This window comes from Borostomias antarcticus, assembly GCF_949987555.1.
Source record: "Borostomias antarcticus genome assembly, chromosome: 29".
NCBI classification, from domain to species: domain Eukaryota; kingdom Metazoa; phylum Chordata; class Actinopteri; order Stomiiformes; family Stomiidae; genus Borostomias; species Borostomias antarcticus.
In genome coordinates this window covers 4,899,756-4,913,083 of record NC_140262.1, presented here as the reverse complement: position 1 = coordinate 4,913,083, position 13,328 = coordinate 4,899,756, and the positions used below count along the sequence as shown (strand labels likewise).

The following is a 13,328-nucleotide window of genomic DNA, read 5'->3' as shown; positions in this document are numbered from 1 at the left end:
GTCTTAAAATGTGAAATCTAAACCGAGGTGAAAAAGTTTTTTTTTAACCTTCATTTTTGAAAATATAACTTTGGTTTGGTCAGGCAATGCGTAGACACAGACATGGCACAAGTAGCCTATGCCACGTTAACATCAATTACACACAATTGATCTAATGTAGCCTATATGATAGGCCTATAGGCCTAAAGAAATTAGATTTTGGGTCCAGAGCACAATCCAAACTGAACAGGCCTGGTCTAATAATCTAACACATACTAGTTCAGCCATGCCTCTGAATTGAACACTGATTTATAAGAAAACCCCGCACTAGATTACACATTTGCTACATTGAAATCCATTTGATTCAAAACGAGTAGCAAGCTATCCTTCTGCAGGGTTCCTGTGCAACTAAAACCTAGGTGCAAAACTAATTAATATCTAACAAATGGACATTATTTGGGTTAGTAGAACTAAAATGGAACAATACGTGTCACCAATGATGGAACCGACAGATTAGCTAAATGCCGCCCTGGGATTGGCTGAGCGTTGACTGCTGCTGTCAATCCAATTGAGTTCTTATAGCTGTAGTCTAAAAATAGGACAAATTGACAGAAACCACTGTCACGTCACTTAGGTGTGAGCACGAAACAAATTGTGCTATCGTCCCGTTCACGGTGACCAACAATGAAGGTAGGCTAGGAGAAAAGTTGGAGGAAATTGCGAGCGTAGAGAAGCGCAGCGGGGGGGAGAGAGAGATGAAGGATTTACAGTGAGCTGCGGATATCCTGAAGACATAAGAGGAGGATCTCTTCAGGTATCGAATGAAATAAGGTAGGCTAAAAACGCCCCTGTTAATTTATTATTTAACTTCAATAGTTGGGCTACTGTAACCTAAATGTAAAGATATTTTAAAGATCTGCACGTATTAACAACAGGATGCGACGCTGTCAAAAGAATGAAGTGTCAATCACAGCGCCGTAGGCCTTTGCTTTGCTGAACGTACTGTAGAGATTCAGACAACTTAATGTAGGCTAGTTTATAAAGTAGGTACAAGCACAACTTCAGCAGATGTCTCCATCTCCATCAAGGTGTCCATCAAGCAGGTGTGCACCATGGTGACTGTCACCAAGGCCATATGGCCTATCACTGGGCCAATAAACCCAACACTAGTCTGAATGTAGGGTTTAATGTCATCATCTGTGTAAGATGAAGGTTCAAAGTGTTCAACCTTGACAGATATTATTGACAGTTGATTGAATTGTTTCTAGTGGGGGTCTGTGACCTCTGCTCTACACTGAGGCTTGTAAGTTATCACATTTTCACAAATATTTCTGACAACAGTATATAATTGAATCCTTTGCGGCAAACATTGGACATGTATCTAGCTGTATTTGATAAAGATTCACAACCAGAATGATGATTATAGGGAGTTGTCCATTGGAAAATGTATCACACAAACTCAAATAGGGCCTTAACTATGGGCCTGTCTATCGGGTAAGAGAAGTAGGTCTACGTGGGGATGTGTGCGATGTCCAGACAGTTATGGGCATAATTGTGTATCAATTCAGTAAAATCATGAAATGAGTTTGAATTGAAATGCACAAATTAAAACCTCATCATCAGAAAATGCTTCTTATCGTCTGCTACACCTACTACAGTAGTAGGACTAGTTTTTGTTTACATTTTGACCTGACGAAAATGACAGGGAATTGACTCCAAACCTGCTACATTCTGACCAGATGGTTTTGATCGAGGCTTTGTGGCAATTAGATCCCCTTCTCTAAAGCCAATGACCTGTGTCTAGTCTAAGTCATTAGGCTAGATCACCTAATCACGCTAGATTACTTCTATGGAAGTTGTTGATATCACCAGGACAATCCTATTGTCACTAAGGGCATCGATTTTTGTCAACTCTTGGGTTTTGTGTTCTTAAGATAATCAGCATCCATGCTTTAATTCTTTACAGGAGCATAATACAGTGTTGAAACACTGAAGAATAGCAACTCAAAACTAGCTCTTCTCTCATTATGGGCTGGTCCAGTCTGTTCATCTATATAGTTATAGTATAGATAAATCTATACCTGTAACTATATAACTATCTATACCTGTAACTAATTTCTTCAAGTTTTCTTTTTGCTTGATAAGGCAGTCTCCCTCCCTAGCAACCAGAGACTGCACAGTCCTTTACTAAGCCACATATATCTACAGTATATACCTGATATTTGTTGGCCCAGCATGCCGTGCGGCGTGTGATGCCAGTAGGAGTCTGGAGTCAGGCGTTCATTTTTCAGTCTGTACAGTATCATGACTTTGATTCTTAGAAATATCACTAATGGGCTTTACAACAGGAGTACGGGCTACACTCGTACCATGCCTTTCAGTGCAATGACACACATGCAAACGTGCACATTCATCTGATACTGTGTGTGTCATCGCATGTCATCCATTAGGGACAGAATTCACCCCCGCTAGCCCCCCCCCCCCCCTGTAACCTTGGAGACATGGAAGGTAGAGAGAGCAGCCACACATGCGAGCAAATCCATCCAGCTCTCTGAAAGCCAATTAAAGAGCCAACAGAGGGGACGGAGTCAATGTGTGTGAAGCCGTGTGTGTGTGTGTGTGTGTGTGAGAGAGAGAGAGAGAGAGAGAGAGAGAGAGGGTTCCTGTTACTTTCACTGTGCTGGTTGTCCACACAATCTATCAGAGAGGATTAAGGGTGCGTGCGATATTATTGTCTTAAAGACAGCAGCTTTCTACCTCGAATCATTCCGTGTGTGTGTGTGTGTGTGTGTGGTTCCCCCCCCAGCATGGGTACGTTTGTGACCCTGGCCGAGGTGCTGGAGGCACGGGGGTCCCCTCTGGACGAGGACGAGGTCTGGTGCCTGCTTCTGGGCACCGCCGAGGCCTTGCTGGACATCTGCAAAGGTACCGAACGAACACAACCGGTGTCCTATCCCGCAAACGTACAGCAAACGTACAGTAAACGTACAGTAAACGTACAGTATCAAGTCTTGCAGTTATACTGCTTCAAAGGCTACTTTCAAACAGCTTGTCTTGCTGCAACCAAGCTGCACGTTTTCAGTTATGTCTGTAGGTTCATTTATATGTATATTCATTTAATATATATAGTGTGTTCTACAGTAACTGTCCGCAGTATATTAGGTTCTGTCTTTCCAAAGGTCCATGTAACTATAACTTGTGCTATATCTGTTAATATTACATGAACCTGTCCCCAGGTCAATGGGGTAAGGTACAGTAAGACTATTTAAGAGTGTTTTATTGTGTCTAACCCCAGGTTCATGTATAATGTACTGTACTTTCTATGTTATACTGCATGCAGGTCCAGGTATCATGTGTAGCGTGTTCTCTCTGTTCCCAGGTGTGTAGCGTGTTTAGCCCAGTGTTCAGGTTCTCTCTGTCCCCAGGTGTGCAGCGTGTTGAGTCTGGTGTTCATGTTCTCTCTGTTCCCAGGTCCAGGCAGCGTGTGCAGCGTGTTGAGTCCAGTGTTCATGTTCTCTCTGTTTCCAGGTCCAGGCAGCGTGTGCAGCGTGTTGAGTCCAGGCTCGGTGCTGCTGTCGGCCAGCGGCAGCCTGGCGTTCAAGAGCTGCGGCCGCTCCGGGGACACGCTGTCCTTCACGGCGCCGGAGGTCCAGCAGGGGCAGGCCGCCTGCACCACGGCCGCAGCCGAGAAGGTCAGAGAAAGGTCAAGCACACGCAGGGTCAGACAGAAAGGTCAGGCACACGCAGGGTCAGACAGAGAAAGGTTAAGCACACGCAGGGTCGGACAGAAAGGTCAAGCACACGCAGGGTCGGACAGAAAGGTCAAGCACACGCAGGGTCGGACAGAGAAGGTCAGATACACGCCGGGGTCGGACAGAGCCTTCACTGAATGGTTTTGCGTCATATCATCACAAGAATCTCCTTGTTAAAGGGATAGTTCGCTCAAAATGGAAGCTAAAGCTTCACTGAGCTGCGTCACAAGGGTATCTGATGTCATTGTCAAAGGGGTAGTTCACTCAAAATTCCCAAATATTATTTTACAGTATCTTTATGTTGAATGTACTAATGGCGTTTTGTTTTGTCTTCCTCCAGATGGTAGTGTACTCACTAGGCATGACTTTATACTGGTCTGTCGACTACCAGGTACCTCAAAACCAGGTAATTTGGAAAACAGATTGAGGTTTGGTAATATGACTTTTCAGAGTTGATGTTTTCAGAGCCAAAATAAAGCCTCTCTCTCTCTCTCTCACTCTCTCTCTCTCTTTCTCTCTCTTTCTCTCTCTCTCACTCTCTCTCTCTCTCTCTCTCTCTCTATCTCTCTCTCTCTCTATCTCACTCTCTCTCTATCTCTCTATCTCTCTCTCTCTCTCTCTCTCTCTCTCTCTCACTCTCTCTCTCTCTCTCACTCTCTCTCTCTCTCTCTCTCTCTCTCTCTCTCTCTATCTCTCTCTCTCTCTATCTCACTCTCTCTCTCTCTCTCTCACTCTCTCTCTCTCTCTCTCTCTCTCTCTCTCTCACTCTCTCTCTCTCTCTCTCTCTCTCTCTCTCTCACCCCCCAAGCCGGTCAAGCTGAGTGAACGCCTGAACAGCCTCTTGTTGAGTATGTGTGAGGATGTGGCCCAGAGACGGGCAGACCTGCTGACCGTGGTGGAGACCTGTGAGCTGCACCACAAGGCCTGTCTGCTCCCGCCTCCAGAGACGCTCATCAAACAGCTGGTGGATGACGTCTACAGGGACTCTGTGAGTTGGGTCGGGTTTTTGGTTGGGTTGGGCTATGTTGGTTTGGGTTGGGTTGAGTTGGTTGGTTAGGGTTGGATGTAGTGAAGGTTATAGTAGGTTTGGTTTGATTTTGGTTTGGTCTGGTCAAGTTGGCTTGGATCAGGGGATGGGTTGATGACAGGTTGATTTATGGTCTCGTGAGCGTCGTCTAGTCGGGCGCTGTCGATCTTTGGTGTCCGCTAGAATGGTAAACCTGGAAGACAGTCTGAATCGGCCGTCTCTCATCTACTGGTTTAGCGACTGTTGGGTGCACGCTGCAGTTACGTGCTTAATTGCTAACTCTGCCGGTGAGATTCTCAGTACCAATACAAACGTGCGCTGGCTGGCTACTAGCTATTTGCAAATCACTATAAACTCCCTTCTTTGCTCTTAACTCACTCCAAATGACTCTTACTGTGAGCAACTAACAACTAACCATCTGAACTATTACAAATAAAAATAACATAACATAACATAACATGTTTAGGGTGATAATGTATACTGGGCTGAGGAGAGGGACTGGCACTCTAAATGTATCCTAATCTGATTTATTTTATACTAAATTTAATGACTCTTGGTTACTAATTTACACTAACCTCTGAGCCTTCATAACAGGTTGGGTTGAGTTGGCTGGTTTGAGTTGCATGTAGTGAAGGTTTGGGTTGGTTTAGTTTGGTCAGGTTGGCTTGGATCGGGGGTAATCGGGTTGGGTTGGGTTTGACTAGGCTTGTCTTGATTTGCTTGGGTTATCTTGGATTGATTTGGCTTGTTTTGGTTGCTCTTCACAAAGACTCTTTATTCAGCTCCTCACCATGATTTTCCATACAGACTATAGTCCATAACCTGTCTGTGTTGAGTCCAGCATGTCTGCTGTGTGAGGAGACAACACAGTCCTGAGACAGCCTCCTATTTCATTGTATTGATGCTCTTGCCAATTAAGATTCATAACATTGCAAACAGCTCTGCTACAAACAGAGCCTGTAGGCATGTGAGAGAGATCAGTCATGTTTGTTGGTCCTAATGTTAGATTAGACTAATTTTCCGACAATATACTTTATTGCCTGCCAGACCAGGACCACCCCGGCCTGCGTGTGCTGCTGCTGCCTCTCAGGCTAAAGATCCAGGCATAACGCACCGTATTTGAGACGCCTTATACGATTGGTTGATTTCCAGCAGGCAAACGTTCAGCTAAATGTCCACCATACATGAACAGTTACCCCAACCATAACCAATTACTGTATATAGCCATGTTTCCATCCACTTGTCAATCGAATTGTGTGAGGATCGCTAAAAATATGAATGCGAATAAAGCCGGTGAACGTGCGTTTCCATCTAGAGCTTTAAATCGGATAAAGCATTTATCACAAAAGACTTTTATCGAACAAGAGAAAATCCGATGAGATCGACAGTACAAACTTTTTGTCGATTTTCATGATTTTTAATCGAATTTTACTGTTTCCATAAGGCATTTTTAATTCGATATAACTTAATTTGCATAAAACGTGTGGATGGAAACATGGCTTATGAGAGGTCTAGTTCATCTTGAGCAGTGGTAGATCATCTATAGAGAGTGGGACCCCTCAAAAGAACGTTTTGCAGGGTATTGGAAAGCCTCTAAGCCCCAAAGCCTCCAGCTCTGATACAGCAGGTGATCAAAGGTCGGGCGCTAATAGTTGACTGCTGTTCTCAGTGGTTTAAATCTAGCCTGGCTTACAGTTGATCCTGTCCTCTGATAGTGGGCCAGAATGGCATGCATGTTGGCTTAGCTCGGTGACTCAGACAAGATCAAAACCCAATATGCAAACGTACATCTGTGTGACACCGTAAAACTGTGTGTGTGTTTGCCAGGTGGATCACGTGTCCATGGCTGAGAATGGCGCTCAACTCACAGGCCGAAGTCAGATGGTTAGAGACAGGCTGCATGGTAAGATACTCGATATCCCGGTTGCCTTCAAATCAGAACTGACTACTGGGGCGGCTGTAGCTCAGTCGGTAGAGCGGGTCGTTCAGTGATCGAAGGGTCAGTGGTTCGAATCCCGGCTCCGACTGTCCACATGTCGAAGTGTCCTTGTGCAAGACACCTAACCCCAAATTGCTCCCAATGAGCAGGTTAGCACCTTGCATGGCAGCTACCGTGAATGGGTGAATGAGAGGCCATTGTAAAGCGCTTTGAGTGCCGCTAAGGTGGAAAAGCGCTATATAAGTGCAGTCCATTTACCATTTACAAACACTACTTGAAATAATGTAAAATATTCACTGCTTGATTGATCTTTCCTAGAACAATGGAATCAATAGGCTAGTCACACACATCCAAGACCCATGCCCATAACACTCCAAGCAGAGTATTTGAAAGGATTTCAATCATGTGACCCAGTTTCTGATATATTCCATGTGCTCATATTCCATCTACCCTGCCTCCAGCACCCATTTAAAAAGAATTGTAAAGTTCTAAACAATGGTTTTGCTGAATATATTTTCCTTTGAAATCAAATATTTGGCAGGAGGAACACAGAATGTAGACCTATCCTATCCTCTACCTCCTTTGTTTGATGGTCATATTTGGCCTGGCATTGCACAGACCCAGACGGCGGTTCTGTTGGTGTGTGTGTGTTTCAGGGAGTCCCTACCAGAACTCAAGCTGGTCAGCGAGGAGCAAGTTCTCCGGCACCTTCTCCGGAGGCCCGTTCCACTCAGAACTGTCCAGGTACCGTGCCACCCCCCCTCCCCAACAACGGCCCCCATGTGGACTAGTCTAACAGTACCAAACCCTCATCTGAGAGACTCGTCTTCGTATCCTGTTAGATTCTCTTTTCTTGTTTTTTTTTATTACCCAGAACCCCCCAGGGCTTGCGTCACAGAGAGAGCTACGGCAGCTGGCAGTCTCAAAGCCCCTGTAGCCCATACCTGGACAGCCACCGTCATCATCATCACAGCAACGCCCGACCTCTCAACGCCTTTGAGTCCGCCGTCAGTCTCAACGAGAAGAGGCCCAAGGTAGGCCGAGTGATTCATCCGCTTCCTCATCCAATATCCAGGGAGATTTCTTTTAGCAATGAAGCAAGAGCAGGACATATTGGACGTAGTCAAACAGGAAACAGTTTGACTATTTTTTGCATCTGTCACACAGGATTTAGGCCCTGAGTTCATCAGAATGTTAGACGAGCCATTGGTGGTCTTGGAACTACCAGGATCTATTGTGGTAAAAACATGATTACACCTCACAACACATGACCAACTACTGTACACCATACTTTACTGTCCTGAACTGCTCTGTTTACAAACGACCGTTTGGTCTGTAATGAAGATCTACCTTCAACTGGTCTGCTAAGTCATTGAGATCAAACTGTCTTTTTAGTTGTCAAACTGTCTTTTTTGTTGTTGTTGTTGTCCACATTCAGTCAAAGAAGGGGAAGTCGGTGTCCACCCAGAGGGAGGTGAGTGTGGTCATGCCAAACGGACAGAGCATCCTGGTCAAGTGTGACGTCAAGTCCAGAGGCGGGGACGTCTTCGACATGATAGTGGCCCATTCCAACCTGGTGGAGCACTTCTACTTCGGCCTTGCCTACATTGATGGTAATATTCCCCACCTTATAGATGGATGAATAGACGAATGAATAGACATGTCAACAGAGGAACACATGGATGAGAGAATGTAAATACTTAATGTAAATACTACCTTCACGTTTTCTCTTCTCTGTCACAGATAATGAGTTCTTCTTCCTGGATGACGACACTAAGATATCCAAAGTCGCCCCGGACGGTTGGAAGAAAGTGCCTACATCCGCGTTTGGCCTTTTCTTCAGGGTCAAGTTCTTCGTCAACGACGTCTCTCTCCTTTTGTGAGTGTGGCCTGCCGTTCTGGAACACACCTCACTCCTGACCGCTCCGTTCCCATCCTCTTTTTGTGTTCGGACCATGCACTGAATTCACTCTAATGAGGCAAACATGATGAGAGGGAATTTAAATGGCTTGACATTTACATACTGTAATATCTCTGAAGCCAACGCCGGATCAGAACATTTCGTTCGCCAGATAATTAATTCATGAATCCATCCATCCATCCATCCATCATTCATCCAGTCATTCTCCGTCGATCTCTCAGGCACAAGTTGACGCGTCACCAGTACTACCTGCAGATGAGGAGGGACCTTCTGGAGGACAGGCTGTCGTGTCACGAGGAGACGGGTATCTACCTGGGGGGCCTCGCCCTGCAGGCCGAGTACGGAGACTGCCTGCCCGAGGTACCTACTCTACCACTGTCATTCATTCATTCATTCATTCATTCATTCATTCATTCATTCGTTCGTTCGTTCGTTCGTTCGTTCGTTCATTCATTCATTCATGCATTCATGCATTCATTCACTCATTCATTCATCCATTCATTCATTCATTCATTCATTCATTCATTCATTCATTCGGGGCAGTACACTAGGTAGCCCTGTAGTTATACTGTAGCATCTGACCAGTGACTGAAGCGTTGATGGTTCAGGGCCTGGCCACTTGAAAATACCGTTGTGCCCTTGAGCAAGCTACTTGACCCCAACACTAGCTCAAAACGTTGTGAGAAGTTTGGGATAAAAGCATCTATTAAATAACCTAGCTGTAATTTGTATCCATTCGGTGAAAAAAAAACGAAACTTTTTACCTCAAAAATTACCAATAAAGTTTTGTTTGAATGCTGAATCTCTGACCACCTCGGTACAGCTGTATGGGAGGAACTACTACCGACCGGATCAGTACATCGCCAAGAGTGTCATGGAGAAGAGAGCCTGGCCTTCCCTCAGGGACGAGTTGCTACGGTTACACAACAACAACGCCCAGATGCTCGCCGACGAATCAGAGCTGGAGTTCCTGAAGGTAATGGGAAACTGAAGACTATGCCTGTGTGGGATCAATATGCAGTAAGCACAGGACCTAACATGATCAATAATGCTGTATTAATATCTCTTAAACCATAAAATGTAAGTACTGTGTTCCATATCTCTCTCTTCTCTACTCTACTGTGTGTGTCTGTGTGTGTGTGTGTGTGTGTGTGTCTGTGTGTGTGTACTCTAATGATTTACTGTAAGTCTCTGTCCTTGGGTGTGGTAGAGTTCTATTTCCTTCCCTTTTCTGTGAGCGTCACATCTTCACACTAGAGGGTTCATACAAAGGTTGGCCAGTCAGTATATCTAAGGCCTGGATTACACTACTGCGTTTTTCGGCATTTTCCCCAAAAATTACCTACTGTACGTTTGCGCCTAGCAATTATACTACCGCGGCCAAACGAAGCTCGAACCCGGAGCGGATCGATCAGGCCGGGCTATGTTTTGGCACTCGAAATCCGGAGCTGTGTTCTAGTGTAATAGACAGATCCAGAGCTGTGTTCTAGTGTAATAGACAGATCCAGAACAATACAAGCCCCTTCCTCCTCTTCCTCCTCTTCCTTCTCCCAGGTGACCCAGCAGCTGCCGGAGTTCGGGGTGCTGTTCTACTCCGTGGCCCGGGAGAAGAAGCCCGTGGTCGGGGAGCTGGTTCTGGGTGTGTGTGCCAAAGGGGTCATCGTCTACGAGGTCAAAGACGGCCTTCGCTCCACCTGCCAGACCTTCTACTGGAGAGAGACTTCCAGCATCTCCTCCAGCGTGAGTCTAGCAGCACTTATTCACACACCGAGGGGTCACTGAGGAGGGTTCATTTACACTCACTGAGGATTGAACGTGATGAATTTTAAATGTCACTTTGTCAGTACAGTATGTAGCCTTTAACTGTTCTGAGCTCTACCAAATCTCAACAAGTCAATGTCCTTGTAGCAATTCTGATATACCCCCTCAAATGTGGCTAGAATCATGCTACTCTCTCTCTTCTCTCCCTCTCTCTCTCTCTCTTTCTCCCCCCCCCCCCCCCCCCCCCCCGCCCTCACAGAGGCGCAAGTTTGTCATCGAGAGCCGGGGCAGTAAGAAGAAGCACACGTTCGTGACCGAGCGATCCAAGACGGCCGAGTACCTGTGTAACCTCTGCGCTGCCCAGCACAAGTTCCACAACGAGATGCACTCTCGGCAGCTCAGCCACAACCTGGCGTCAGGTCCGACACACTTCCTGTTACACACTTCCTGTTGTCTGTGTCATTGTTTGATGTGAAGCCGAACAACATTTTTACACTCATGGATAATAGCGTGTTTTTATGATCTAGTCTACAGACATCATAACCCCCAGAAAAACAGACCCTTATGACATCATCAGTGTGGCTTTCAATGCACTTTCACATCAAGTGTTTTTGTTCTATTCTTGATAAATCTCCTAATTATTCCACCTTAATTAACAAACTCATTTTGTCATTTCTGCCATTTACTGTGAGAATAATCAGCACTCTTGTCACATCTGTCACATGCTTGACCCTTAAGCCTAATTTATACTACATAAAACGTCTCATGGCTCATGGCTCTTGGTTGCCATGGAATGGAAGCTAAAGACAACGCCCAGGCATTCCATTCCATGGCAACCAAGAGCCATGAAGACATGAGCCATGAGCCGTTTTATGGAGTATAAATGAGGCTTAAGGGTCCGTTCTCCCCGCAGAAGAGAGTATGGTCCAGTACTCCGCAGTGTGCCGCGCCCAGAACAGCCAGACGAAGAGCCACTCCTCCTCGGGGACGCCGGAGAACGCCAGCCGGCTGGCCACGCCCCAGAGCGACTCCATGAGCAAGCTGTGTGACGACGTCGCCGCCCGGATAGAGGCCCGCATCAAGAAGGAAAAGGGCCTCCACGAACAGAGGTGGGAGAAGACACTAGCACACACACACACACACACACACACACACGCACACACACGCACACACACACACACACACACACACACACACACACCCACACACACACGCACACGCACAAGCATTGTTCAGTTTTCATATCTCTGCGTTTTCTCTATATCTTTTTGGTTAAGGTAGTCTGTCTCACTGCAATTTCTCTGATCTGTCAAAGCTTTTTTTTAATTTTATTTTTAACTTTCTGTCTATATCTCCTAACATCTTCTCCTTCTTCTTCTTTGAAATGTGTTTGTCTCTCCCGCGTCTCTCCCGCGTCTCTCCCTCCCCTCGTCCTCCCCAGCAGCGGGCGGCGGTCGCCAGGGGGTCAGTCTGCGGCGTGTTCTCAGAAGAGCAGCTCAGAGGGCCCGTCCTCCTCCTCCTCCGCCTTAAGAGGTACGGACAGATAGATGACCTCTGCTTAACCCCGCTGACCTCCTGACCCCAGGCGATCAGGGACAGGACACGGTGTGGCGACACTGGGTTTGGGAGGCCCCGCCTGGTTGGTACAGGCCCCGCCTGGTTGGTGCAGGCCCCGCCTGGTTGGTCGACGCCGCTGCAGTCTGGATGGAATCCCGCCCCCACGTACGTTGCCTTGGTAATAACAGGTTGTTATTTTGTGCTCGACAGACACCCCAACCAAAGTTGCCATAGCGGAGAGAGAAGTCATCTGTGTGTCCTTGAAGAAAGACCCGAAGCTTGGCTTTGGTGAGTGTTCACCTACAGTAACTCCACACTGTAGATCGTATCACACAATGTCAAGTCATTTGTGTCTTTACCGAACATGTGTGTCATAACAAAAGCTGCCCAATCTTGTAAGAGGTAGTTTGGACGTAGGTGTTAGTTTGGTTGGCGTAACGTCGAAGCAATTACAAGTAACAGCAGCATCAAAACTGGTGCTGGGGCTAGATTCTAACCCTTGTTTTGGAAAAGCCATTGAAGAGCCATACCAAGACGGCCATCTTGTTTTGTGTGCCCAGGTATAGTGATAGTGGGAGAGGACACGGTGAGCAGGTTTGACCTGGGGATCTTCGTAGCCTCCCTCGTGCCTGGTGGACCTGCCGATAAAGATGGCCGCATTAGACCAGGTAGGACAAGATAACGGCAGTTGGCTAATACTACCCAGATAGCAAGCGGATCTGGGCCATATACAGGCCAGATCTGGCCCCTTGTGGCTTAGTTCCGGCCCATATATGGCCCGGAATCATTACACATCCGCTTGCTATCTGGGTAGCTTAAAGATACTAGCTTGTAGGTCAAAGCAACCCCAGTACTAGAAGGTACTGTACTGTACTAGCATGCCCAGGGGCTAAAAAACGGTCTGGGTTCTTGGTTCATGTCAACACAAAGGGACTAGGACTTAATGTCCCTCTCTCATATCATGTGAAATGAAATGGCATGTGAACTGCGGTCTAGTGCCCCCGTCTGGTGACCTTTTGTCCCGCAGGTGGTCGTCTGATCTCGCTGAACCAGACCAGCCTGGAGGGCATGACCTTCAGCGAGGCTGCAGAGGTCATGCAGAGCAGCCCGCAGGAGGTCCAGCTCATAGTCTCACAGCCCAAAGGTAGGTGTGTGTGTGTGTGTGTGTGTGTGTGTGTGTGTGTGTGTAGGTGTATGTTTCTATTTCTATTCTATTTCTATTTCTAATCTCTTCCTTCCCAGTTGCCTTAACGCCAAACAACGTGAGATCCCCTCTGCTGAGGAACCACGAGACGCTGACCGCCGCGGCCGACCGGCGGACCGGCGAGGACGACCTGGACGAGATCGTGTCGGTCATGATGGCCAACAAGACCAGCAGCAGCCTCCGTGTCC

General features: G+C 46.7%; 1 protein-coding gene across 1 annotated transcript in view; it reads left to right on the top strand.

Moving 5' to 3' along the window:
- Nucleotides 1-2,786: 2,786 nt before the first annotated feature.
- Nucleotides 2,787-13,328, top strand: part of frmpd2 (FERM and PDZ domain containing 2) — a gene marked incomplete at both ends in the record, with an annotated part of 19,866 nt that continues 9,324 nt past the window's right edge. The window contains 20 exons of the mRNA XM_084459885.1: nt 2,787-2,904; nt 3,484-3,671; nt 4,072-4,122; nt 4,540-4,719; nt 6,586-6,661; nt 7,354-7,441; nt 7,572-7,731; nt 7,865-7,936; nt 8,136-8,310; nt 8,441-8,576; nt 8,840-8,978; nt 9,442-9,594; nt 10,173-10,358; nt 10,639-10,798; nt 11,293-11,488; nt 11,821-11,912; nt 12,147-12,224; nt 12,497-12,604; nt 12,964-13,080; nt 13,179-13,328. The exon at nt 13,179-13,328 is cut by the window's right edge and continues 26 nt beyond it. Of these exons, the coding sequence (XP_084316011.1) occupies nt 2,787-2,904; nt 3,484-3,671; nt 4,072-4,122; nt 4,540-4,719; nt 6,586-6,661; nt 7,354-7,441; nt 7,572-7,731; nt 7,865-7,936; nt 8,136-8,310; nt 8,441-8,576; nt 8,840-8,978; nt 9,442-9,594; nt 10,173-10,358; nt 10,639-10,798; nt 11,293-11,488; nt 11,821-11,912; nt 12,147-12,224; nt 12,497-12,604; nt 12,964-13,080; nt 13,179-13,328 (2,623 nt within the window). The remainder of the gene's footprint in view (nt 2,905-3,483; nt 3,672-4,071; nt 4,123-4,539; nt 4,720-6,585; nt 6,662-7,353; nt 7,442-7,571; nt 7,732-7,864; nt 7,937-8,135; nt 8,311-8,440; nt 8,577-8,839; nt 8,979-9,441; nt 9,595-10,172; nt 10,359-10,638; nt 10,799-11,292; nt 11,489-11,820; nt 11,913-12,146; nt 12,225-12,496; nt 12,605-12,963; nt 13,081-13,178) is intronic.